This window comes from Thunnus thynnus, chromosome 13, assembly GCF_963924715.1.
Source record: "Thunnus thynnus chromosome 13, fThuThy2.1, whole genome shotgun sequence".
Taxonomy (NCBI): domain Eukaryota; kingdom Metazoa; phylum Chordata; class Actinopteri; order Scombriformes; family Scombridae; genus Thunnus; species Thunnus thynnus.
Genome location: NC_089529.1, coordinates 25,648,925 through 25,676,117, shown reverse-complemented (window position 1 = coordinate 25,676,117; position 27,193 = coordinate 25,648,925). Strand labels below are relative to the sequence as shown.

General features: G+C 38.1%; 1 protein-coding gene across 1 annotated transcript; it reads right to left on the bottom strand.

The window, feature by feature from the left end:
* Positions 1–12,662: 12,662 nt before the first annotated feature.
* On the bottom strand, positions 12,663–21,453 carry lrrc32 (leucine rich repeat containing 32). The gene is made up of 3 exons (XM_067608808.1): positions 21,218–21,453; positions 19,143–19,236; positions 12,663–16,475 (listed from the first exon to the last, which is right to left on the bottom strand). Exons 1-3 carry the CDS (start codon positions 21,367–21,369, stop codon positions 14,622–14,624), a joined length of 2,100 nt encoding a protein of 699 aa, XP_067464909.1. The 5' UTR covers positions 21,370–21,453; the 3' UTR covers positions 12,663–14,621.
* Between the last annotated feature and the right edge of the window lie 5,740 nt (positions 21,454–27,193).

Below are 27,193 nucleotides of genomic sequence, written 5' to 3'. Positions count from 1 at the left end.
TTTAAAAAAAAAGGCGAAATGATTTCCTGAAGCAGGTGGGCACAGTGGGTTTTAATAAATGTTCCTGAAGTGGGAGTAATTGGTTGAGGACTATTTTCAGCCGTGAATTAACAGGCGTTAGTGAGTTTTACAGCAGCTGACTGTGTATGTGGTTTGACTCTAAATAAAGTACAGAGCCCGTCTTCATCACAATGAAGAAACAACCGGCGCCCTGTTGTCTTTAGTAGTATTTGAACAACAATGGAGCGATATCAGGCTTTGACTACACAGACAAAACATGTTAGAATGAGGTATTCAGTGTTGGTTTTTGGTAATTTCATGGGATTTGCTGAAAGTTACAAAAATGATGAATGATGAATCACCAGATTTTTTTTTTTTTTTAAACAGCATGTGGAATCATCATCAGTAAAATCAAACCAGGTCAATCACCAGCAGTGTACTGTACTGTAGTTTTCTGTTGGTTACTCTCTGCTGTAACTGCTAATACGACTGTTTACACGTCATACACGTCAGGTGTTATTTAGGGAATCATCTAGATGAGACTAGAAATGTACAAATTACTAGTTAATCCCTCCTAATCAGTTATAATACACATGACATGGTTTTAATGTTTGACTATGTAGTTGATGCAAAGCGGAGTTGCACTGAACCTGAACATTTTCAGACTTTTCAAACACGCACATCAGGTTTTATTGTGTTATATATCTACTTACACTTGGACTGAAATCTGTTCAAGCAGCCAAAAAAACATTTATGGAATTTATGGTGGTTGCTGTTGGCAAATATAAAAACATATTTACTGCATTATAATGACCAACTGAGCCAGACTTCATGTTTATTGGACACTATGCCGTGGTGCTGAGAGGTTTTTTCTTTTGGCTCTGTACACGTGTAAAAAAAAAAAGCCTTAATGCATACTCCCTGGCAGATTCTTGCTCCACGCTGGTGCTTTTCCACCTCATGTTGAAAGTGATCCAGTGGGCTCCTGGGGGGCTCAGATCCAGCCTGCAGAGTCTGATTGGCTGGCCTCAACCTGAAGACATGTGGCTCTGTTTAGGCGCATGCTGACTTACCGTCCCTCCACCCTGCACCCCCGCTTGGATTATGATGCCAAAATCCCTCCGGATAACACAGTTTACCCTGTCCTGCTGACTCACCTGACTGAGAAAAACTGCAAGGAACAAATATATCGCTGCTGTGTTTTAGGAAGGATTTTTAAAATTTGATACCGAGATTCATCGTCCCCAGATGACGGATGATTCGTCTCTGAATGTTTCATCTAGTCCCATCAAACACATGTCAAAATGACGACTTATCCAGGATTTGTGCAACATTCATGTCATACAGGAGTAGGGCTGTAACTAACAATTATTTTCATAATTCTCATTCATAATCTGTTGATTATTTTCTAGATCAATCAATTAGCTGTTTGGACCATAAAATGTCAGAAAATGGTGAAAAATGTCGATCACTGTTTCCCAAAGCGCAAGGTGACGTCCACAACCCAAAGATATTCAGTTTACTGACTCAAAACAGAATTAAGAATGACTCAAAACGATTAATTGATTATCAAAAATACTTGGCAATTAATTTAAATAGTTGGCAACTAATCAATTAATCGATTAATAGCTGCAGCTAAAACCAGGTTTTGTCTTGTAAATACTGTCCATATAACATCTAAGGTCAAAAATATATTGTTCCATGTTTTTTTAAAAGGTCTAATAATAAGCTGCTTGGAACTTTTTAGTAAACGTTACTCAAACAGAAGTAAACTGTGCATTTGTTGGGGACTATTTTCAGCCGCGGATTAATACACATGTGGTGCTCTGGTGAGTATTTCTGGCAGCAGGATGGTGTGTGTGGGATTAACTCGAATAGCATATTGTCGCATTGGCTATTGTTGTTGACTGCTGTATCTTATTTTTCATTCATGTCCTAACACAAGTAATGAAAGGTGTGAAAATACAATGTGACGTGTTAGGCATTCAGCGTGCCAAAGATCCTCACACACGCAGGATATATTTACGCCAGAGATTATTCATTTATACTCTCAACAGATCAGTGGAGCTGATGAAATCTTTTGGAAAAATGGTGAAACATCCTCAAAAACCAAACAAATCCAGCTGTCGTTCACTTGCACATATTTAATGTGTTACTGAAACTCTTCATAGAAAGAGGAGACTGTGTGTGTTTGGTGGTCTGTCTCCATTGTTGTCAACAGTTACAGTCCGTTGGACCTTGTAGGAAAGTATTGTGTGTGAAGGGTTGGGTTAGAGTTTCCTCCAACATGTCTGTCATTTATCATGGGGGCCAGAGCTGCATTCCTTGAGCTTGAGTTTACTTGATTTCATTTCTTTTTGCCCTTTAGTCAGGGTGAGTCGTTCAGTCCTACTTGGAAAGCTCACATGTTCTTCAGACACTGGCTCCTCATGAGGCAGTATAGGTTAAAGAGTAGCCATTACTCAACAAAACAGACTTTTCAAATAAAACCTTTAGAAAAATATACTTATTACTATCACGTACTCATGCAGGATGCTTCACAGGGTTTTTAAGAGCTTCAATGGGTCCTTTATTGTGATCTGTATGAAATTGGAGTTCTCTGAGTCATTTCGGTTTCATATAAAACCACAACCTTAAACTCTGACGAATTTTTATGATTGTGTCAGCTGAGAAAAGCGTCTTCGTTAGACCTGAGCAGTTTCAGTTCAGGTGCTTTCATTCAGTCACTGATAATTTAAGCCGGCATTAACAGATCTCTATGGCCACTCGGGAGCTACTTATTCAGCGCTGTTGTCATCACAGCCATGATATACAGGACGTTAACTCCTCATTAAAAACACATTAAAAAACCACAAGAGCCACACAAACTATTATGTGATAACTCTCAGCCATTGAGCCTTATAAGCAGTGTTTGTACAGGCCTGGTTTTGTTACTGAATGGAACAAAACAGCTTGAAGCGACTGCGCTGAACAAACGTACTGAAGTGAATCTGACCAGTGATGTGATCACCCAGCTTAAAAATAAGACTGATTTCTCAATAACTGAATGATCAGTTCATCAGTTTGTTCAACCTGATGATCAAACCTTCAGATTAACCAAAATTATTATCCAAATAGTCTGTTGTAAACATCCAGTGCCGTTTTCCTCCTGCTTCAGCCTTGACTTGTGTGGCAACCCCTGCTGTTGCCTGGTCAGGAAGTGCTCTTCTAATTAACTCTGCTTGTTTTTGGTCCACAGCTGGGTAATCTTACTGGGTTTACTGGGAACACTTTGGCCTGGTATCAATAGTCAATAAAGTCTCCTTCCCTGCAGGAACCCTGCACAACACGCAAACGCCATCTTCCCTCTCATGTGCACCCTACACTACTGACACTACTACTTCTTTTGTAGTTTTGTTATGTATTTGATTAATTTAAGTTTGCTTAATAAATTACTTTCTTTCACTTTTGAAAACATTGTGTCTCCCTCTTTGTCATGGTTTTCCTGTGCAATGAGGGATTATTAGCAACAGTACAGGTGAGCTCACTTTCAGTTTTTCCTCAAGTAGCTAATCTGACTAAACTGTCGGCTTGTTTTATCGCCTGACTGCTTGTGTTTCTTGGCCCCATTGGCCCTATTTTTAGCAGAGTTCCAAGATCCAATATGAACGGTACCGTAACTGATGGAACCAAAGGCCTAAGCTACAAAGAGAAATCTCCAACCCTAAGTTGTGATAAACTGTAGTTTTCCTTTAAAAAAAAAGGAATTTGCTGCATTTGTAAGTCATACCAGACAATGCTAATATCATTTTGTGAGTGATAATGAGTCAGCTTTATCTCCATCTGTTTTAGGTCAAGGAAAGTCTTTGCGAGTATTGCAGTGGAGATGGATGTGTGTGTGTGTGTGTTTGTGTGTGATTGGCTGTGCCTCGCTCTCTCGCAGCGAGGCTAGCGAAAGCTGAGAACAGACAGCATCCTATTATTCATCTGCAGTAATCCCAGTGCTCCCACACGAGAGCGTACGATCCCGATTTATCACCAAGGACCATGGGAAAGGTCAGATGTGACGTACTTGTGTTAATTTTCTTTCCAGTCATATGAATTCACTGATACCATTGAGATATCAGAGATGAGATGATATTTAGCAAGTATAACAATATAAGAGTAAGTTACTCCAAGAAAAACAGTTTCTTCATTCTTTTGATTTTACTTTAAAACCACCATCACATGTAGAGGGGTGTTTATTTAAACCAGATTACCAGTTAAACCAGACTTATTTCAGCAAGTCAGGTTTATTTTCAGAATATTCTGTTTCATAATGGTGGTTAAATCACTTAAGTTAATATGCAAACATATCCATTTAGTGTGGTTACAGTCAGGTTTATTTTAAGGCTTAGCTTCACCTCAGGCTGAATCAGTGTTACAGTCAGTCTGTCATACTATACTAACATAGTTTTCTCCTAAGTTCCTCCCTGAAGGTTTCTTTTTACTGCTGCACTGTGAACATAAAAACATGTAAAGTGTATCACATTTTGATATGGGATGCACTTATTACATACTTAAAGGGGACATATTATACACATTTCCAGGTCTGTATTTATAGTCCAGGGCTCTACTGGGATATCTCTGCATGATTTACAGTTCGATAAACTAAAACTTACCTTATACTGGCCCTTTATGCAGCCCCTCAGTTCCCTGCGCTGAAGTCTACAACATGCTAAAAAAAAAAGTTATTTAACTTAGTTAATTACTGTGATTCTCTTCATTTTTGATGTAATATTTTATTCAAAGCTCTGTTTTCATTATAAATTGATCAGTGCTTGTTTTCTGTTTCCAAGTCAGTTCTTGAACCAGGCCTGAATTAGTCTGATCTCATCAGTTATAAAACAGATTCATCCTGGTTCAGTTTGTTAGCCTCATTGGAGATATGACCTGCTTGTGGCAAATAAACACTAACCAGCAGTCGTAATTGTCTAGGCCTTCCTTTAGAGCCATTCTGTACCACTTCTTCAAACTGTGCGTGTATTCTACATCAAACTTTCTGTCATTGTATCTCAAGTTGTTACCGCTAAACAGCTGTTGTGCCTTAAGTCTGTGTTGAAACATTGAAGAGGGCAGCAGACAATATGCAAACAGGACACACACTCAGGACAATGGAGTCATACATCCTGCTCTTTCTGCAAAAAATAAAAAAATAAAGGGCATATTTAGTCTACTTGCTTTGAGGTCTTTCCAAGAACATTGTGTTGAAAGTCCAGGTTGATTCAGTTTGGAGTCGGGTTGTTTGTTTTATGAGCAGGACTGGATTTTGAGCGCATGGCTGTGGAGATAAACATCATATCATGCCAACATTCCCATTTTATTGTCCATGCACATGCTGAAAACTTTATTTGATAGATTTGAGGCTACGATTATGCTCAAGGCGAGAGGATGACGTGAGTTTGATCAGCAGTTCAACGGGATTGTTAAAGTTTCTCACAGTTTCTCTAACTGATAACCGAATGACCAAAAACACATTTTCTCACTTAGCTCTGGTGGTATCTAGACATGCAGATGGTTTGGATTTTAGTTGCTCAGGTTTTGTGGTATCTATCTCTGAGATTTCTGCTTCCTCCACAGAACAATGGAGGTGAGTTGAATTTAATTCCTTTGAAAGCAACAACATTTCTTTCCAGACAGCGTCCCTGTTAAGGCTGATGTATTTATAGAACTGCTTGTTGGATCATCAGATAGCTTCAGAAACCCGTTCCCTCCACATCTATCTGACACCTAACTTAACCAAAACCTCTCTTCACGCTGTGATTGGGTGCTGGCCAATAATTTATGTTTTTGTTCTTTTTATGTTAACACCATGAATGTCTTTCAGGAGAAACTGTCTGAGAGTGTATGCCATTACCCCCATATTTAAACAATATCACATCCCTACCTTTTTCCCCAATGAGGTCAGACAACACATCATACAAACAACTCCTTTTTGAGCATAACACAGCATTTTTCTCTTGATAATCCACCCACACACTGTAAACAGGGCCATAGCCAGGATTCTTCAAATACTGAAGTCATAAATTCTTCCAGCACAAACCTTAAACCGTAAGACATTTTTGACAACAAACAACATATATTTCCCTTTTTAAGCCATGCCAGTGACGTGATACAAGTAAGTGATACGTATGTAGAACACTGTCATCAGAGTGTGTTTAGCCTAGCTTAGCACAAAGACTGGAAGCAGGTGGGCACTGTTAGCCTAGCTCCCTCAGAGAAAAATACATCTTCCTCCTTCCTCGTGTAAGGCACGTTACTAGAAAATGTAATTAATTACTCATTATCTCATTCATTCATTACCTTTTCGCAGCTCCGTCAGAGGTGCCTCCACATCCATACATCACATTTTGTAAAGTGTATAAATAGAAATCAAGACATTGTGGTTCAACAAGCAGCAAACCTACGGCCCAAGTCAAGTCAACTTTATTTATATAGCGCTAAATCACAACAGAAGTTACGTCAAGACACTTTTTACATAGAGCAGGTCTAGACCGTACTCTTTAATTTACAGAGACCCAACATTCCCCCATGAGAAAGCACTTGGCAACAGCGGCAAGAAAAAAACTCCCCTTTAACGGGAAGAAACCTTGAGCAGAACCGGGCTCTAGGTGGGTGGCCGACTGTGTTGACCGGTTGGGTTGAAAGAGAAAGAATGAGGGAAAGAGTGGAGAGAGAGACACAGAGACGCACTACCACGACAACAGAGGGTAATGTTAGCTTAGCCACGGTGGCAGCAGCTCTCCATAAGACATAACATGTAAATATGACACCTTGTGAAGTGCATTTCTTCAAAGTTGAAAACACAATGTAGGAGGTATCGGGAGGAGGTTTCAGAAACCAGAAATCTAAACCCAGGACTTCATATCATACATCTGCTGGATCGATCGACAATACAATATATTCACTCCTTGCATACATGGAGCACAAGTCATTAAAATTGCATTTTAAATGTTACTTTTATTTTAATTATTCCTATTTAATTTTTTTTTTTTTTTTACTTTAGTGTTACACCTCTTTCTTACACACAGCGAGCAAGCGAACTGTAGCCCATGAGGCGCGGAAAATGGTCCAGATATACCACAAGCGATGTCGCAGCGCTGAGTGTGAGTGTGTGTGGAGGGCCGGTTGGAGCGGAGGGACGGAGCCGCTGCTTGCTGACAGAGCGCCAGGGAGCTCTGGAGGAGAGAGCTGGGGGGCCGGAGCTTCTGGAGGAATAACACCCGGAGTCACACTGGATTCTGCTCTGATCTGGAGCCATTTAGTGGTGGGAGGAGAGCTCAAAGTGTGTTTTTTCATCTTTTGGGATTAAAAAGTGGATTTATCTTAACTCTTACTTTCTCTTTGTCCATGTTGACTGCTGACTGGAGAGGAAACAGAAACGTTGAAGACATCAGTGTTGATTTTTACCAATGAAAATACGGTTAGGTTCACGAAACTTCGCAAAAATAGAGCCCGGGTGAACGGTTTTTCAAACAAGCGACACGTCACTCAGCCTGTTCGTTGACACATAGAGAAGGTTAAGACATCTTATTGAGAAAAACTGAAATAATCTGATGTTCGCTCGCTTGTTTGCATCGCGTCCAGTTAGGAATCGGTGTTACGCCTGTGCACTCCTCACCTCACATCTGACAGTATGTTAGCATATCAACATTTATGAGCTACTTAAATGTTGATCTCCAATCTGTGCTTGCCATTCTCTGTCATTTCTGTGATTTAAAACAATATTATACCAAATTGCAAAGTAATGTTTTCACCTGACAACAATGATAAATGTGAATTTCCAGATACTTGGGATTCATGACGGACCTTCGCCTTGAGGGAACTTTGTTGCTAAGTTTTTCTTTCTTGTTTACAGATGTTCAGACAGTATGGGATGAGCTATGTTTTCAATTTCCCCTAACTTTCCCTGAAATAAACTATTGCTAAATTAGTTAATTCTTCTCCTGTGACTAAGTGAACTGCACTGCTCCTCTTATAAAGGAGTTTATTGATATCAGCAAGACTAAACCAACGATAGGTTAATGTTCAATTATGACTCAATGCCCAGTCACAGGGAGGAGGACAAGTGACTGGGGTCTGCTTCCACTTAAGGAACCGCAAACACTTCCTGTAGGCCCCCTCTGATTCTACAGTATCTCTGCTCATCTCATAAACAAGAAAAAAAAAGTGGTGGAATTTTACAAAAGGAGAACAGGAAAAGTCTTTGAAAGGAAATGATGCCTCTCGGCAGGGTGGTATAGCTACGAGGACTGGTAGGCGGCTGCCAGAGCTTTGTTTTGTCTTTAGGTCTTAATGGAGTAAAGCTATAATTGGCTGAATACATGTAGATTTCTTAGATTTGGGAGGAACACAGTATCCTTTCAGAGGCTGAACGATCATGACCCCACCTCTCCCCAAGGAAGAGAAGCTTCCACTACTGTCTATTTTTTACTTTGCCCCAGAGAGGTGATACCGGGCCAGAAAAATAAACGAAGTTGCTGTGTTGTAGTCTCATTTAATCTCCCAGTACATCACTTTCCTGGAGCTAAATAAATAAAGGAAGAAGTTTCAGAGTGTTCGCGTTGACCTCATTTTTAACTACTGTTGTCTAGTAGTATTAGTATTGCTAGCCGGTTGCCAGGGAACACATAGTAAAAAAAAAAAAAGATACATTAGAGTTTAGGCAATTGTTTGTTTTTCACTTTCGTCCTTAACATATCCCAACAACTACTGTCACCATTTACAGAGGAAATTCATGGTCCTCAGAGGATGAATAATGTTTTTGGTTTGTCATCACCTTCCAAAACTACCCATGTGGGTGTTTCTTTATCTACCTATGGTTAAATTGTATTATAAGTTTAGGGCAATAAAACTGCTAAGTTACGGCCTTAATCGTCACGGCTACAATAATAACTGTAGGGTACAGCCTCTGTCAGAAACAGGCTGTTTTAGTCTCTTTAAGCCCTTCCTCCCGTTCCTCCTCTGTTCTGATTGGTCAGTTCTCGGAAGCTGCTCCTCGGCAGACACTGGGAGGCTACGTCAGCAAACCGTGCAACAAACTATAGTGGTAGGATTTCACTACTTTTTCTCGTTATTGTGTTTAAAAAGGTGCTATATAAATAAAGTTTTCACTTACATAAAATGTCAATTTTTCAAATACATCTGTGCATGTTTGAGCCCAAATCTGATCTGAAATATGAGAGTGGACAACCCTAGCAACAAAGGCTGGAACGAATGCTGTTTATGGACATGCACATTGAGCCGGCGTCAGCTTGTCGGCAAGTTAGGTAAAAACATTGCAAACTAAGTGTTCAGAGAAGGTTGAAGCCCTGGCTTTTGACTTGCAGGGACCATTTTTATATACATTCACCTCAAGTTTTGGAACTTTGACCATGTTTAAAATCGACATCCAACATCATAACAGTATATAAATAACCAGAAAAAGCACGTTATGTCCCCTTTAAGGTTATGGGATGATGGTAGAAATGACCAAACCAGCATCTGACCAGAATGAAATTACATTTTCAGTTAAGTTTACATGCTGTTTACTGCGCTGCAACTGAGCAGCTAATTAGCTATCTAGTGCTGCTACTGACATTGGAAGTGTACTTTTCCCCAGTGAATGTTTGTTTGGTGGCTCGTTCAACAAGCTGAGGTACAGGCCAAGACATCTGTTCATGTTTGTAAGTTAGATAAGAAGGAGACTTTAGCAGGAAAGCTAATGTAGGTTGTTGTTCAAAGTCTGTGGCTCTTGTGTTGTGTAGCAGGATGCAATCAGGCTCAGTGTGACCGTCTGTTCTGACTATGACAGAACACCATGTTATCACTTTATGTAAAGATTTGACTCGCTGTATTTAAATAAGGACTCCAGCTATGTAAGTGGATAGTGGAATGGTATATAAACAAATTAATGTAAAGGTTGGGGGCTCCACCAAAAAGGCAATTTCATTTCATTTGGACTTGAAGTTTAGCTCAACGGTTATGTAACTGGGAAGCACACAGTAGAAAGGTTGCAACTGTCAATTAAGGCAGTGAGCAAACATAATTATCATAAACACAGTCTAGACATTTGATTGTATTTATCAGATGTAGGAATCCGCATCAGATACTAGAAACGGATGTAGATTACCTCTGGGGTTTCCTGTGACTCTACAGAGAAATATGTAAATAAGCAAATTCTTAATTGTAAATCCAACAGAAAGACTACAGTTTATGAGCTGGTTCCACATGGTTAATGTCTTTTTTTTACTAAAATAGCCCTCTTGTAAAGGTGTTTCAAAGTGTTGTTCGGGGAAAAAATATTGTTTATGTATTTATTTATGGATTTCATCCCAGCCCAAACTGAATATTAACAAAAATACGTGCTTCACAGCATGGAGGAGCTTCTTGAAGTTAAACAGCATCTTCTTCTTTAAACACTTCACAGTGTTTAAACAGGTTCACAGTGTGATTTAGGGCTGTATTTAAACACAAACACTCAGTCACATGTTGACATTACTCACGCTACAAAATAGTGTTTAAACTAATGCAGTGCTTCCTTATCAAGACAAAATCCCGTTTCTGACAGAATATTTTGAGTATGTGATTCTCATTTCTGTCTTGACAGTGATAAAGAGGCTGTTTCCCCTTTGACGTAAAACAGGATGGTGCATTGACAACTTCCTGTACCACCCTGAACATTAAATTTGCCTCAGTAACTGTGTGTTTCTCTCTCCTGAGAGGATGGAGGGTCTGACTCACTGAGGGTAAAAGGCTTTCATTAGACAGATGAGATAAAGCTTCTCATGCTGAACAGTGCTTTCTCAGTCTTAAAGCCTTAATCCAAACATAAACACAAGAGGAAAGAGAACTGAGGTACAAAAGAAAACACTCTTAAATTAAAAGCTCTGGGTAGAAGAGTCTCATCAAATGTAACAGTGTGCTCTCTGCGTATCCTGGTGGCTTCACAGACCTTGCTGTGAACAGTTTTATATGCAAGTATGAAACAAAAGCTTTAAAGCCCCTGAAAACTTTGTATTTATCTTTATATGTTTACGACTGAATAAGTAACAATCAAAATAAGTAAAGTTATCTAAAGTTTAACAGTCAAAATCTCATATTCTGCTTGATTCGGACTTTGTTGGTGAGGTTTGATCAGATTTGATTGACAGTACTGGCAACACAAGCAAACAATAATACAATGTAAGTGGAACCATCCAAAAAACTGGTCAGATGATATATGACATCATATTTTTCCAACAGTCCTGCATATTTATTATTATTTCATTTTAGTGGCCAGATTGTTTTTTGTTAGAGGTTTTCGGGGCCTTGACCCTTTAAAGCTGCCAGGCTCAATAAAAACATCCCATCTTTTCAGCCCGCATTATGCTGCATTATTATACCATGACTATTTCAGCTGTTTGCATGTGGATGGTTATTGGTCAGTGATTATTATATTAAATGACGTGCAACTGTACTGTATGATGGCTAAGCTGGTGTAAATGCAAATAACGGAGGTCAGCCTGGATAAGTAGCTTTACCTGCAGTGTTAGGCTCACATTATAACAGATAGGACAAGTTATATAAATATAATTACCATTCACCTGGTTCAAGTGAAACATCATAACTCATAAACATGAGTATCATATAACATCACTGGATTTCACCTCTCGACTGACTGTTGGAGAGCAACTTAATGGTGGTAAGCTTGACTTATATAGTACCAGGAATAGTTCCGAATTAATCTACCACTCAGTTCATTGAAGATCATCTTTGATTGTCGTATCACCTAATTTAGGATTGGAACAAACAATCATTTTCATCATTGATCAATCTTGAGACAGTGATTAGTGAGTCGTCCAAGGCGAAATCTACAAAAGCCGACTAATCATCCAACACCTGTTTACAATCACTAAAGACTAAAAAAACTTAATAAATATTCACTTTTGAGAAACTAGAACCAGAGAACTTTTGGCATTTTTTTTATTAAAAGATGACCTCATTTATCAAAATAGGTGCAGACTAGACTAGACTAGCATAGAAAACCTTTCTTAAAACTGTATTTGGATTGGAAATGACCACAACTTCATAACTATTTGCCGTTACATTTCAGTGCTACAAACTCTTTTTTTAAGCTTAAAAAACATCAAATTCATCCCAATCTAGACAGACTCGACTGACCATGAATCTAATTATTTTATATTTTGAGTTAAAGAACATTATTGAACTGAAATTCAGAACAAACCAATCTGAATTGCAATTACAGGAAAATGTGACTTTGATTGTTTGAGTTTGTTTTAGAACACATTTTCACCATCCAACGGCACATTTGCACCCTGGCTACCAGTTGTACTAATAATATGGAAAGGTGGACAATCCCTTAAGATATATCAGGTTTGCATTCCCTTAATTACAACATTTCTATTTCTTAAACTTTGTATGTGGACTTCAACCACTGACATGTTTGTTTGGGACAAGCATTGTAAAGGCAAAATCTGTAAATATGTTCAAAGAATATCCTATGCTGTGTATCAATAATCAGTATGCAGCAATGAATATTCATCCTGTATCTGTCATGGCATTTCTTGCAAAACAGAATTAAATTATATTGTATGATAAACATGAGACTGTTATTTATGAGACCAAGATACAAATTTTGTTCAATAATAGTCCAGAGACAAACAGAAAATTACATTCAGTTTAATATCATGTCATGAGTTTCTTCATAAAGCCCCTTAAATCCTTTGCAGACTGTGTTCATTATGCTCCGACAGTAATTATTAAAAATCGACATATTGGGAATTGTGCTTATTTGCTTTCTCTCTGAGAGTTAGATGTGAAGATCAATACCACGCTTCTCATCTAACTCTCAGTAAGGAAACACCACATAGGGTAATGTTACCAAAATGTGTGCCAAACCAAAGTCAAACCTGCCCAAACCGCCAAATATTCTGAGTAAGTACAGAGTGAAATGCATCTTTAAGGTATTAGCTGAGTAATGACGAGTGAGGTAACTGAAAATGTGCTGGTGTGGATACAGTGTTCAGAGGTTTACATGTTTCACAACAATAATTTTTCTCACACAGTGTATAAATGTAGCAAATGGCCTTCATTTGGTTCAAAATATTGTTTACATTGTTTACAAAATTAAGTCACAGGATTAGAAAGGTCATCAGTTTGACATAATTTGGTTTTAGGATTAAGCACACTAACATCATCTGAAATTGTGGATCCCAGTGTAGCCAACTACAATACAGCGCTGGATTTCATATTTATTTATTTAAAATATATACAGTACATACTGTATATAGTACTACTATATTAGAGTGTCACAGTTATTAATGTCAGTGCTTTGTCCAGCTTTCGACTTCATCCTGAAAAGGGTATTGAAACATTTTCTTGTCAAATTAATCGACATATTGTGTCAAGAGGGAGAACCACAGGCCTGGGATCAATACAGAAAAACATATTGTTTAAAACGTCCAGCTTAATTTTTATAGTAAAAAAATAATAAATTATATGCTTGTAATTGTAGCATTATTCATTTCTTAGTGTTAACATACACAGAACAAGAAACAATCACTTAAACAAGAGGAAATGTAAAGTGCAAACTACATAAAGAATAAAGGGACGGCTTTGATTGCTTTAAAATAAAACTCTTTTGGATCATCTGCAGTCATCCCAGATGACCTCCTTAATCTAATCAGACTTCATCATCCAAGAATAAAGAGCATTTTGTTTCTTGACATTTTTGTAGTGTGGTGTTCTTTATTCTTAGCTTTAAGAAAAATTCCACTCTCAGATAATCTTACACTGAACTTCACTGAGTAAAGACATCTGACCATTGTTGAAACTCTCCATCAGTCTGTTTTATCTTTCTCTGTTTCAGTCACTAATTTATCTACATTTTCAAGAACGCTTCATTCAATCTGTAAAGGAATATAAATCAATATGCTGAAGAGTAATGCTGAGAGTAAGACAAGAAGATTGATACCACTATTTCTCATCTAACTCTCAGCAAGAAAGGGAATAAGTATATTTCCCAAAATGACAGACATATTTTTTAGGCTGCTTTTCTGTCTGGTCTGTTGAGAACCCTGTAGGAGAAAATGGTCAATGGCGTTGATGTGTTTTAGTGTGGTTCTTTCCTTTTACATTCATATAATAACATGGGTTGATATCAAAACCAAGCAGGAAACCACTGCTTTAGCCATAAGGATCTAAAGTTGCAATTCCTCAAATGACCAGTAGATGCTAACTGCAAGAAACAAGGACTTCAAAAAGTCCAAACTTTGAGTTTACTTCTTCTCCAGAGTCACTATTTCATTTAGGAGACATTACATCACATGTTTGCTTGATAAACAGGCATCTCAGCCTATCAGTCAGCTGTTGTAGCTTCTTGATTGTCCCATCTCAGCTTCACCAATCTGGATTTATTTACTCTATGAACAAAGATGGCAGTGGTAAACCCAAATCATGGCTTCAGATTGTCCATTCAGAAATTGTTGCGCGCAATCACAGACACTACATTCATGTTTTTTTATTGTCTCTGATTAAAACCACCAACCTTCTTGTGAAAAGAAATTGGAAAAATTTCAAATATAAAGTCCTTCATGGAGCTGAATGTACACAGTTTATTCACATTATGCGCTGAAGCTTCGGTTGCACTTTCGTTTCCTTGCATGGCAACATTTAGCCAGTAGTCCCACCATGATGCTTACAGCAAACACTGTCACTACAGCAACAATAATATAGTTTGGCTTTCCTTGGTTATGACACATTTCCTGGGTCACCTCCTCTATGTTGACTCGCTCTGAATTCTCCTCGTGAACACAGGTCACAGTCTCAATGTCGGGAACGACAACAGTAGAGTGCTGAACTAAGTTAAGGGTGCCAAGGTTTTTGCAGCAGCTCAGAGGATTGGAGCCCATGTAGAGGGTTCTTAGTGAACGCTTCAAAGCAAACATGGTGTTGTACTCCAGAGTGACCAGATGGTTGTTTTGCAGGTTTAGTGACTCAATGGAGGACTCTTTGTTCCACACAGGCAGAGTTGTCAACTGGTTGGTGGACAGGTTTACATGTTTGAGACTCCTCAGCAAGGATAGGTCTACGTTCAGTTTGGAAATGTTGTTTTCACTCAGGAGTAGGTGAACCAGGGAACGCTCGAGACCAATGAGGGAGTCTTTATCCATGTCTAAGCCCGGGTTCAGGGACAAGTCCAGTAACCTCAGAGGTGTGTTTGCAAATGCATTCGCAGGCAGAGTCTCCAGATTGTTTTCAGAAAGGTACAAGAACTGCAAGCTTGGAATAGAAGAAAAGGAGACACAACCTGAAGGATCCTGGTGGTTGTGGTCTGTCAGTGATGGCTTCTTCTCTGAGGCGCAGATTTTTATATTGTTCTGCTGGAGCTGCAGGTATTTGATACTTGGAAGTCTTAGAAATGTTTGATGGTCCAGGGTGGTGAGGTCGTTTCCTTGTAAGATGAGCTCTTCCAGTGATTGCAGAGTGTTTTCCCCAAATGTCAGGCTCTGCAGGGAATTATAGCTGAGATTGATAACCCTCACTGTCCGTAGAATGTCTATGTAAGGGATGGAAAACGAGCCAATACAGTTATTGCTCACATTCAGGACCTCGAGAGATCCCATAAAGCAAAAAAAGGTATATGGTATGCTTTTGAGTTGGTTGTAACTCATGTCCAGGTATTTCAGGTTATTCAAAAAAATTGTTGAATTACTTCCTGTAACATTGACGCTCTGGAGTTGGTTTCGTGAAACGTCCAGATATTCAAGAATGTTCCTACTTGGAAGAAGAGGAAAGGCAGGCATTTTGTTTTGACTCAGATCAAGATAGAGAAGTTTATACAAAACATCTGAACTTCTGCTTTGGAAAAACTCCATGCTGTTCTTGCTGAGATTAAGCACTGTTAAATTATAGAGGTTGAAGTCTGTGATGCATGTGATTGAGTTTTTGGACAAATCGAGTTCAGTCAGATGATCCAAGGAGTCAAAAGCTCCATCTTCAATCTCCAAAATGACATTATTGTGGAGGCTGATTTTTCTCAAGGACAAGGATCCAAGGAAACTATTTTGTGCTATTTTGGTGATGCTATTGCTGTTCAGAGAAAGGTTTGTTAGTGACGGAGAATAAGCTAGGAAATAGTCCGACATCCCTGTGTATAGCCCATTGCTTGAAAGATCCAGAGACTCTACAGCTGTAAGAGGCCCAATGTTGGTTTTGGAGAGAGCGAAAACATTTAAATGATTCCTGGACAGATCTAAGACTTTAAGATCAGTCATGTCTCTGAAGAGCCCAGGCTGGATGAAGTGAATCCTGTTTGAGTGAAGGTTCAGATGGTGGAAGCCGGTATGGTATGCTAGAGTTTCCTGGGTGAGATTTTGCACCTGGTTACGTGAAAGGTCCAGCATTTGGACGTTATGAGGAAGGTTGACTGGTGCACTTCTAAGGCTCAGATCGCTGCAGAACACATCCATCTGGACCTGCGAACAAAGACAAACACAAGTCTGATTATGTCGGCATGCTGCCAGATTGCCTGACCGTGACACAATACAGACCAAATGTTGAGAGTGTACGTGGAGGGTTGATTTATGAGTCAGTGTATCTACAGCATGTTCTCGGCAGAAAGACAGTCCTCTGATGTTTATGGGGAGCCTGTTGTTCTAATTTACAACAGCCTTTTCTGTTTGAATTTAATAAAAACTTAATAACCAATGATATAGCTCTCATTCTCAGCTACTTCAACCAAAACGTGACAACTTTTAAAAGTAAATAATTTCAGTTTGAAGAAAATCCACTTTTGTTACTAGCCCACAGTTTTCATCAACTTTTCATTCTTTTTCCATTAATAGATTAAAATATTTCAGTTATTGAGTGTAGTTTATAATTGAAACCATATGGCCAAGACCCCCCTGTCCAAAAACAGCTCATAAAACTGTCTCCTTCTCTGTTTTCTCTCTTAGGCCGAGTACATTTAGCTTCTTGGCATATTTGTGGTATGTTGAAAGTGGCATTCCTCGTTGCTTACACGCCGACCATAAACAAACACACTACTTGAGTAATTTAAGTTTCACTAGAAGGCAAATTATCTTGTATCTTTTATCAAGCCCGGAGAATATTTTTAACAAAGTGTATTCATAATAAGGATGATCTGATGCATGTGTGAGGTGGTTCACATCACATTTAGTCATTTTAATGCTGTAACAAATGAAACTAGTTGATGGGAACCAAAAAAAACCCAAGCTATTTTGACAATTAAAAGCCTATTTTAATATAATACTCGCATGCACTTATATACATTTAAAGCGTTATCAGTCAGTGTACTGTTCTTCTACATACTGGACATAAAACGTTGCCCAAACTTTAAAAAAAAACCAACCCAAAAAACACCCCTTTGTTTATTTTTCATGGAACCTTTCTAAATCTTTCTTATCAGTTGCTCTAACAGTCACTATTTCTGACTGATGTACGCCTGAGAAACTTGTGTGCTGAACGGTGTGTTGTGTCACTATTAGCAACCACAAACTGTGGTCTTCAGTTTTTATACTTTTGAAAAATATAAATTAGAAACATCGTAAATGTGCGTCTTTCTGTTCAGGTGCTCATAACACTGTAAAATACGCCATTTGAAAAAAACTTTTCTTTATTATGTTTAGAAATAGTTCAAACAATTCCATCCCTTCATCAGGCAAAGAGGTTAGACAATTACTGTAAATGTTGCCTCAGATTTTATGTGGTGAAAGATTATTCAAGGTTTAGTAGGAAAAATAGGGTGAAATAAATCTTGTGGCACTCTCTTTGGCCCAGCTGAGGTTTACAGCGCTGACCATGAACTGAACATCCTTGGTTCAAGTCCGGTGTAGAAGTTTTGTTGCACGTCATTCTCCTTCTCTCTCTCTCTTACCCTCCATTTCCTGACATTTCTCTCCTTTCAGTTCTGTAATAAAGGCATAAAATACTTCCCATCTCTTACACTGAAGTCGAGCTGCAAACAGATCCGTATAGAGAAGAGGAATAATTAAAGCGACCAGTAGCTCTGCCAATGTACAGTTCATACGGGCATGTGAGCATTTTAAAAAGACTGAAAAAAAAAAGAATCTATCCTTAAATTTGTGTAAAATCCTGCAAATAAATATGTGTACAATTCTTGAGATGTGATCTTTGCTTGTCTTTTGTAGTATATTGTGGCATATATTCACTTATAATACATGGATCAGCAGTATTTATACACAGAAATACATTATGAACAGTGTACACATGCACAGTTGATCAAATTTCCTAATTACATACAAACATGTGATCAGGTTTCTATACTGTACAGATTTTCCCAGTGAAACCCCTATTGATGTTTGGATATTTATAGAAACAATAACTACCACATACACTAAAAGTGAAGCACCTTTAGTTTCAGTATCTAGCTATTTAAAAAGAAAAAAGATGACTTGAATCCAAGTCTCTCATGCTGATGTTCTCATCTTCTATTCATCTTCCATGTGTCAGTCTATGCAAGAGTTCAGCTGTGAATGTTGTGTACCACACAGTACTAAACTAAACTATAGTCAATTCTTGAAAGCTTTTATGCATATTCACTGGTCTTTCCTTGGAAAGAAAATCCTCTGGCACGCAAGACGTGAGGTATTTCCAGTTTGTTACACAGTTAGAGCTACTGTACGCAGTTTGCAGGAATAACGTAGCCAAAAGTAAAACATGATTCACCAAACACTCCAAGGAAAAGATGTCACAGTAGTATACAGGACAGGTTTAACTGGCATGTGACGTCTGCAGTGTTGTACAAAAACTCTTCTAGTAAAGCCAAATAATGTTCCTCTAAAGTCTGAGAGTCTGCTGGCAGCCCAGTTCAAGAGCTAAAACTAATAAACCAGACCTATGCAGATCAAAAGCTTTCAAATAAACCATCTGCCCATCGAAGATCTGAAAATACTTCAAGCACCTGATGGATTAGATACCTCATCTCAGTTGCCATGGGCGACCCATAAAAATAAACTAACAACAGATGAAAAAACTTGTGCGCATTCTCTATTTATTTAAACAGAAACGTGAGGAATGTGCTGAGAAGATGTCATAAAACGGGAATAAAGTCAGAGTTTAGATGTCAAAGTGTGTGCCTGTGTTTATCAGGTTTTACTTACAACTTGGCATGAAGGGAGATGGCGGGGAGGACGTGCGGATGCCGCCACACAGCTGACCAACAGCGGGAAAAGCAGCTGGAAGGCGGCCATGGTGCTGCAGCACAGGGAGAGTCCAGATCACACAAGTAAGAAATACATGAATGCAGGAAGCATGCTGGAGGTGATATGACTCGAAAAGGGAAGGAAGAGGGAAGTAGGCCTACCTACTATGTGACATGCGGACCTATGACAGTGCTATTTATGCCCTGAAATACAAAAGGGGCTTTTTGCTATATGCACATTTGACATTTCTCCTTTGTACAGAACTACTACACATCGTATTTAGCTGAAGAGCTGGTAGTCCTGAGAAAGAATGACTAAGCAAACGCAGCTGAAGGGTTTCCATCAGGTCTGACTAGACGTTATCAATTCTGTAACTGTAGGTTATTGTTTTGAAACAGAAAAAATAAAGATTTTCTGCCAGCCTTGGTGAGTCATCTTTTACGAGATGCTGTGAAGTGCTGTAGCTCATTAGTCTACGGAAACTTGCCAAAATATTTCCTGATACGTTCCCCAGAACAAAACATAACAACATGTAACCTTGTAGGGTAGACAATGTGGGAGTAATTGGTATCAGAGTAATGGTAAGTACCCATGGGGATGATAAATATGTGGAAATTTAGGTGAAACAAAAGCACTACCATAAGGGTTTGCAGATAGCCAAAAAAAAAAAAAACCCAGACAGGGTTTTAAATTAGAAATGCTATTTGTGAGAGATGTTACATAAGAAAACGTGTCTGCTTGTCATCTTAGTGTCACAAATAATATATTCATCAAAGTGGCTCTTGTGATGTTTGTGAGTAAATGCCGACTTTAAGCAGCTGAAGAGCACTTGTAGCTGCATTATTCACAGAAACATTCATGTAGTGCCGCTGAAAACTATTTGGATTTGTTGGCAATCAACAAATAGATGTGTAAAACTCATCTTTGTTCAATAAGCATCTTGAAAATCAGCCACCCAGCTGCAATTAATGTGCAACTGAAGGCAGATCAAGAAGCTGTGACATGATTTACAAAGGCGAATACAAAAGGTTTATTGCACAAATCATTCTACAGAACACATCAAAACATTTATAATCTGATAAAACACTTTGGCCTTTAATCAGTCGCCATGAAGCAAGACATGGACTTCGATTAAGAGATATTTATTCAAGAGCTTTACTTAAGTATAATTTGGAGGTATTTGAACTTTGCATGCTACTTTGTACTTTCATGTCATTCATTTTCTGGGGGGAAATATTGTAGTTTTTATTCCACAACATTTATTTGAAGAGTTTCTGGTTTCTTTTAAAAACATACAATGAGCTTATAAAATACAATACATCATTAAAGGTTAAACCAGTGGTTTCCAGCATTTTTGGTTTGTGATCCCTTAAAATAAAAGTTTCTCTGTGGGTCTTTGTCACGTTTTACATGTCTAAAGTTCTCGCATGATTTCATCGAGGCAGAAAGAGGTAAAACTATCCAACATTTCACACAAAAAAGCAAAGATCAGAGAAAAGTCAAAAATTATATACACATATTTGTGTAGCAGAACTTCATCTTGTGACCCTTTGACCCCTTTAGCTTGGGAACCACTGGACTAAACTACCTAACTGTATATAAAAAAGTTAAAACTAGCTCCAACTCCAGCAACTACAACAGTAAAATACTACTTACACATCGATGCATCAGTTATAACAACCTAATAATGTCATATGTAATAATTTATCAGTCAAACAGGACAATTTTCTGCAGAATTTTTGATACTTTCGGTACATTTTGATGATAATACTTCTGTAGTTTTACTTAAGCATGAGTTTAAAAGCAATAGTTTTACTTGTAATTGAGTTTTTCTTACATTTCCGTGTTGTATATTAGTAATGATTACTTCTTCCACCACTGTTTGTAATCATGTACACAGATTCTAACAAGCAGCATCTGCTCCCACAAGAGAGTCCAAGTCATCAAGCAACCACCAAGGCTTCCAAAAACCAAACCATGCAACAACAACATCATCATGCTTGAAGACTTTTTAAAGAGAGCTTAACATTTACCTCACTTTCAGCTGATGACTAATCCTTGCAGTGTGTCCTGACCATGTTGATTTCACATCCTCAGCACGCGCACCCACCCACTCACTGATCGATAGTAACCAAACCAGCACCGAAAATCTAAAGCTTCTCTCAGCTGACTCTTCCCTCCACATTGCACGACTCCGGCTGCCGTCCAGCCATCACATCCTGTGAGAATATCCTGCATCGCTCGGCCTCTTCCCCCCTCCCACTGTTCTCAGGGAAATGCCTTATAAGGGGGTTGGGAAGTCCAGTTTTATGCTTCACTTCAAGGAGACAACCCCCACAACTCCCCCTATTCCCCTCCAAAAATACCCCCTATTAATCCTAACATTGGATGATTTCTTTAGAAATAGTTTGGATGTTCTCACACACCAATCTCCGTTTGGAATTTGAGGCATTTTAATGTTTTACCACAAAGCTAAAAGTTCAAAGGTTACATCTGACTTTTTTTTTTTTTTTAGAAGTTTGTCAAAACAACCTTTTAGGGACAAATGTTTAAAAGAGAGAGCATTTTTGATGCTCCATATCCCCACCCAGAGAGAAAAGTCAGCAGCAGTTATTGATGGAATTCAAAAAAAAAAAAAAAAAGTCCATCCATCAGAGTTGTGTGGGTGTGTTGAAAAATCACACATCCTTTTTGAGACTGTGGGAGTAAGTCTGACTTGTCATGTGGCTTATTTCTGGTTCGCCATACTGTAAACAAACAACGCTCTACTTATAGTGAGTAAGACCAGTTTGCACATACAGACAAGTTCGCTTTAAATGACTGTACGACTGTCTGAATGTCTCGACCAGCTGGGAAAGTGAGTGAGTAACACTTTCTTCTTCTGTGAAAACTGGTTAAGTGCTTTTGAGCAAGGCACTGAACCTCTGACTGCTTCAGTGGAGCTGTTCAGTGACTCACAGTGGTAGACTGTAGGTACATTTAAAGCAGGAGGAATACTGTGAGTTGACAATAAGGAACAAATGTGTTTCAAACTATTGGTGGAAGACATATTTAGGTCCTCCCCCCTCCACTCAAAAATGTGTTTTTCATCCTGGATGTGCAGAATGATGTATGTGCAGAGTTTGACACTGGAAGACTGTTTTTACGTTCATCTGCTGAAAGTAGACATTTTCTCTGTGCTAATTAAAAATCAGATTTTAAGGAGCGGGCCTATGAGCATTATTTGTGACATCACAAATATTTTATAAGCCAATCCTGGTCCAATATTCAACTTACACAAGTGTGATGTGGAAACTTGAAGCCTCCAATGCACAAATACTAAGAGTTGACTTTTCATTTAATTTGGAGACATCTTGTGTCCAGCAGGAAAACTTCTGAAATGAAAGACATTTGCATATTCATAGCATCCGGAATTTTTAATGAGGGAGAAGGAGGAGATGCCATTTCAAGGTTTTTTAACGAGATAATTCTACTTTTTTTGTGGAAAAACTGTATCAGACAGAAATTATTATTCAAAGTAGAGTATTTAATATACATCTTAAAACTCGTCTGAAGGGGATCTTTACATAAAAGTAGTACAAACATACAATGTAAAATACCAATAAATGTCCAGGAGCCGGTTACACCAGCTGTTCATAAACTCAAATTTAGCCTGGTTACAACAAGTTTACTAAGTGGAGATTTACACATCGCTAAATTAAAACCAGTTTCACCACACAAACTAGTTCTTACGATATTAGCTGTTTCTAAATATTTACAGCTGCTAACCCCAGGTAGAGCTGTTGTGTTAACTAGCTGAATGAACCAACTGACAAAGCTAACGTTAGCTTGCTAATATCTGACATTTATTGAAGAGTAAAAGAGGTAATATGGAATATGGTCAACATATCCGACCTGAAGCTTTACATTTCACAGAAAAAACACACTAAACCTCAAATTACAAAATGTATGTTTTATTATATACTGTATGTAGTATATACTATTATATTATTTATTATTATTATTGATGCAATAATGTGTCAGTAGTATTTTAATTTTGTTGCTGGTTGAGTTGGAGCTCATTTTAACTACTTCATATATCGTTTGGGTAGTTAAATCTCTAAAATGCATCATATTTTATAAGTAGATACTATGTATTTTATGCAAAATCTTCTCTGCACAGTAAGTTTGCCTCAGAAACTGAAAGTAGCATGAGGTAGTAAGTACCTCAAAATTGTATTTGTAAATGTATTTTGTTACTCTCGACAACTGCTCGCAACTGACATACACTGGCGGAGGAAGTTTTCAGTACCTCAGTTCATACTTAAGTGAAAGTGGCAATACTACAGTAAAAATACTTATTCCTTCTCTGGCTGGTTGACAATAATGTACAGATATGTTTGCAACCAGTGCTGGGAGATGTATTTTGATATTTTAATTAAGTAGTAACAATTAGTAAAAGTATTACCGACAGAATTTAAAGTATCAAAACTAAAAGTTATTATGTTTAAGTCACGGTTGAGGTGATGAAGCTAATTTTAGCTGCTTTATATACTTTGACAAAACAGACATACGAAGAAGATGCAGAGGATGGTCACCATCTGCTGATGAAGACGGTCTAATATGGTTGAAAGCTGCAGTTAAAAGCTATTTCCAATGTTAGTAATTAATTTTTATGCTTAACCTTAAAAACAATACAGATGAAAAGTCCTGCAAGTACAATGGATGCAATGATAGCAGCTATTAAACAGATTCATCGCCATGACAACTGAGCAAACACCATCTGCTGATGAAGACAGTGTGGACCTTGAGTTGTTTTATCAAATTACCATTTCCAAGCTCAAGAATGAGTTTTGATCCTTTACTTTATACAGTTTACAGTTAGGTTGTTTAATCTATAATGTTTGAAATTGTTTTGAATATTAAATCTTAAAAAGTAACACTATAATGTACAGTATCTCTCTCTGAAATTAAGTGGAGTGGAAGTATTAAGAATGATGTAAAATGGAAATACTTAAAGAACAAGTACCTGAAATGTGTATCTCAGTACAGTACTTGAGTAAATGTACTTAATTACTTTCCACCACTGCTGAAATGTATGTGCAAATTGATGTAAATATTAAGATAAACATATAAGATTTAGCCTTACCTGGTCGCTTGTCAGACATTCGTAGCAGGTTTGGTTTCACATTCACCATCCTTTCATCCTTCATTATGCTTTACCAGGGGTGTCATGTGTTCACCTCTCTCTCTCAGACACACACACACACACACACACACACACACACACACCTACAGCTTCAAATTACTAATAAACCACACCACATGATGCACACTCTCCCTGGGGGATTCTCCCCTTTTATTTACCGGGATTCCCAGAGTTTTTGTTTCCCTTTCCATGCAGCTTAGCGTAACCATCACTGATGGCCGGGAGGAGTTTATTTTCCATATTTTTGTTTCCTGGAGGGACTCGGTGAGATCAGTGGGATGTTATTCCAACACATTAATCAGTAATTCAGTGAAGGAAATGAAAAGGGATGTTACCAGTGACTGATTGTTCTGTTCTTACTGTTAAATGTTCAGTTAGAGCAACGCTGCCTCCTCCTGCTCAGACTCAGATAATGCAGCATTTTTTTTAATTATGCAGCTGACTTTGTTATCAGTAAATTGCCTCATTACCTATACTAACTACAACTTTGTATACAGTTGTATAACTGTGCAAATGTAGAAATGAAATCAACATCAGATTCATAAATTTGCTGGTATTAATAGTCTGGATGACATTATAGCAGAGATAAAGAAATGAAATTATAACAGCGTATGTCTGCAACTAATCATTATTTTCAATATTGACTGCAGCTAATGATTATTTTCATTACTTATTAATATGTCAGTTACTTTTTCAATTATTTATTTAGTCTATAAAATGTCAAAAATAAAGAAAAGTGATGACTTCTATTCTATTTATTATTCTATTTTCTAGTCTCTATTATGTGACCATTATGTGTGATATTATGTAGGTTCGCTGGCTATCTTTGGGTTTAAATCAAGTTTTTTTCTGTACAATGAAGCTGACTCACTTTTATAAAGAGTAGATCACCATGGTAACCAATGCTCTCCCTGTGGCTGGACAAACCTCCTATATAATTATGTTTAAATCTCAATAGATTCAGCACAAAAAATACAGAATAAATAAAATACTAATAAGTACTCAAACCTCTTACCACAGCAGGTCACAATCTCTTAAATTGTTCTAGACTTTACATTGTAAACTTCTCAAAAAACTGAAGTACAAGGTCAACAGGTTGTGATATACAGCTCAACAAGCTAGTGAAGCTCTGTAAGCAGAACTGCGTTCCCTCACATACTCAGCGTTGCCTGCCTTACACAGAACTACTCTCTGAAGACTGAAAACGTAATCGCTGTTTTTAATCTTTGGAGCCGTTTCTAAACAAACTAATGTGGTGGTAATCTTCGTGGTGAAGGAACATGTCACCTAGTAAAACAGTGTGGTTCACTGACATATTAAAATAGTTTTTTTAAGGACAAACGGAGGTCTACGGCACAAAGGAACAAGATATATCAGACTTTGGATACACACAGGATACTTGTGAGTAAATCAGTTCATTGTTGGCTGCGGTACAAAGACAGAGGTGAGCACACATCATCTAAGACATGTTTTGGAAAGATTGTACCATGTAGTAGCCTGTTAGTGTATTAACAGTCATAAGTAGGTATTCACACAAACAAAACATCACTTAAAGTGCACTTACTTGCTATTTCTGGACTACTAGCATCCACTGAGGGGCCACAAAGACACCCACAAACACTTAGGTGACACACATATACACACTCCAGTGCTGTAAAACAGTCTGGTTGGCCATGAGACTTGATGGTCTACAGCTCGTACCATGTACTGTAATAGCAACTTCACCAGTTTGATACAGTCATATACAGTACATACACACATAGACACATGCATATACACAGTCTGGTTTATCTGTCCTGTTGTTTTTATCTTGGTTCTGTTTTTATCAACTCATTTGGCTGTTTTAATTTATATATTTACCACGGATGGGGACTGCAAATTATCTTCAGGTGGACACCCTGTATACATGTACTCTGTATACATTACATCTGTTGCATTGCTTATCTGTATATAACTTAAATAAACAAAGAAACACACTTGTTTACTGTTCAGTAAAGGCAAAAATGTCCAAAATTATCAGCTTTAACTGATTTTTTTTTTTTTTGGCCACTTGGGGGCAGCAGAAACAAGTTTGATATGGTGAACTTGTTAGCAAACAGATTCCCATTTACACATCCAACAGACACAAAGCAACGTTAGCAGTCATTGGAGTAGTGCTTCTGGCCACCTGAATTTAAGTCATATTTTACATTTTTCTCCTCTAACCCCTGGGGGAAATATCTGGCTGTTTAACTGCTAAATGCTCCACTATGTTCATCAGCTAGTTGCTAGCTAGTCTGTTGTTTCATGCTGGGTGAGTAGCTAGCCCCAATGTGAGCGTCTCATGTATTTTCTCTCAAAGACAACTGATAAATGATGTTTGGAAAATCTGGTTGCACATTTAAAAACACTTTTTTTTCCAATCACCAGTTAATTATCCTCCAGAGAAACCAGTTACTACTTATGCTAATTTTTTAAAGGCACACACTGCAGCTAGGCAGGTAGCAACAGTTTTTATAGATGGGTTTCTGAGCATCAAAGCAAACTTGAATGACTGAAAGTTTATTAGAAGAAAATACCCAAGAAAGCTCTTTAGGACTGAAGGGAACAGTCAGGTCATAGTTTTATGTTGGTTAAATCTACTACCAGATACCCCTTCTATATATACTTACTCATGTGATCCACTGTTAAAATACTATTAAAGGTGCAGTGTGTTGGATTTAGCTGCATCTGCTGTGAGGTTACAGATTACAACAAACTGAATACCCCTCCCCTCGCCCTCCTCTTCCAAGTGTGTAAGGGAACCTACAGAGGCTGCGAAACTAAAGAAAAACGCGAATGG

Bases quoted from the DNA above. Each gene is read 5' to 3' on its own strand.
- lrrc32 (XM_067608808.1), bottom strand. From the start codon at position 21,369: ATGTGGAGGGAAGAGTCAGCTGAGAGAAGCTTTAGATTTTCGGTGCTG. The intron at 19,237-21,217 runs GTAAATGTTAAG...CCTGTGCTGCAG, and splicing joins AGTCATCAGCTGAAAGTGAG to CACCATGGCCGCCTTCCAGC. The intron at 16,476-19,142 runs GTAAGTAAAACC...CTTTGTTCGCAG, and splicing joins ATCTCCCTTCATGCCAAGTT to GTCCAGATGGATGTGTTCTG.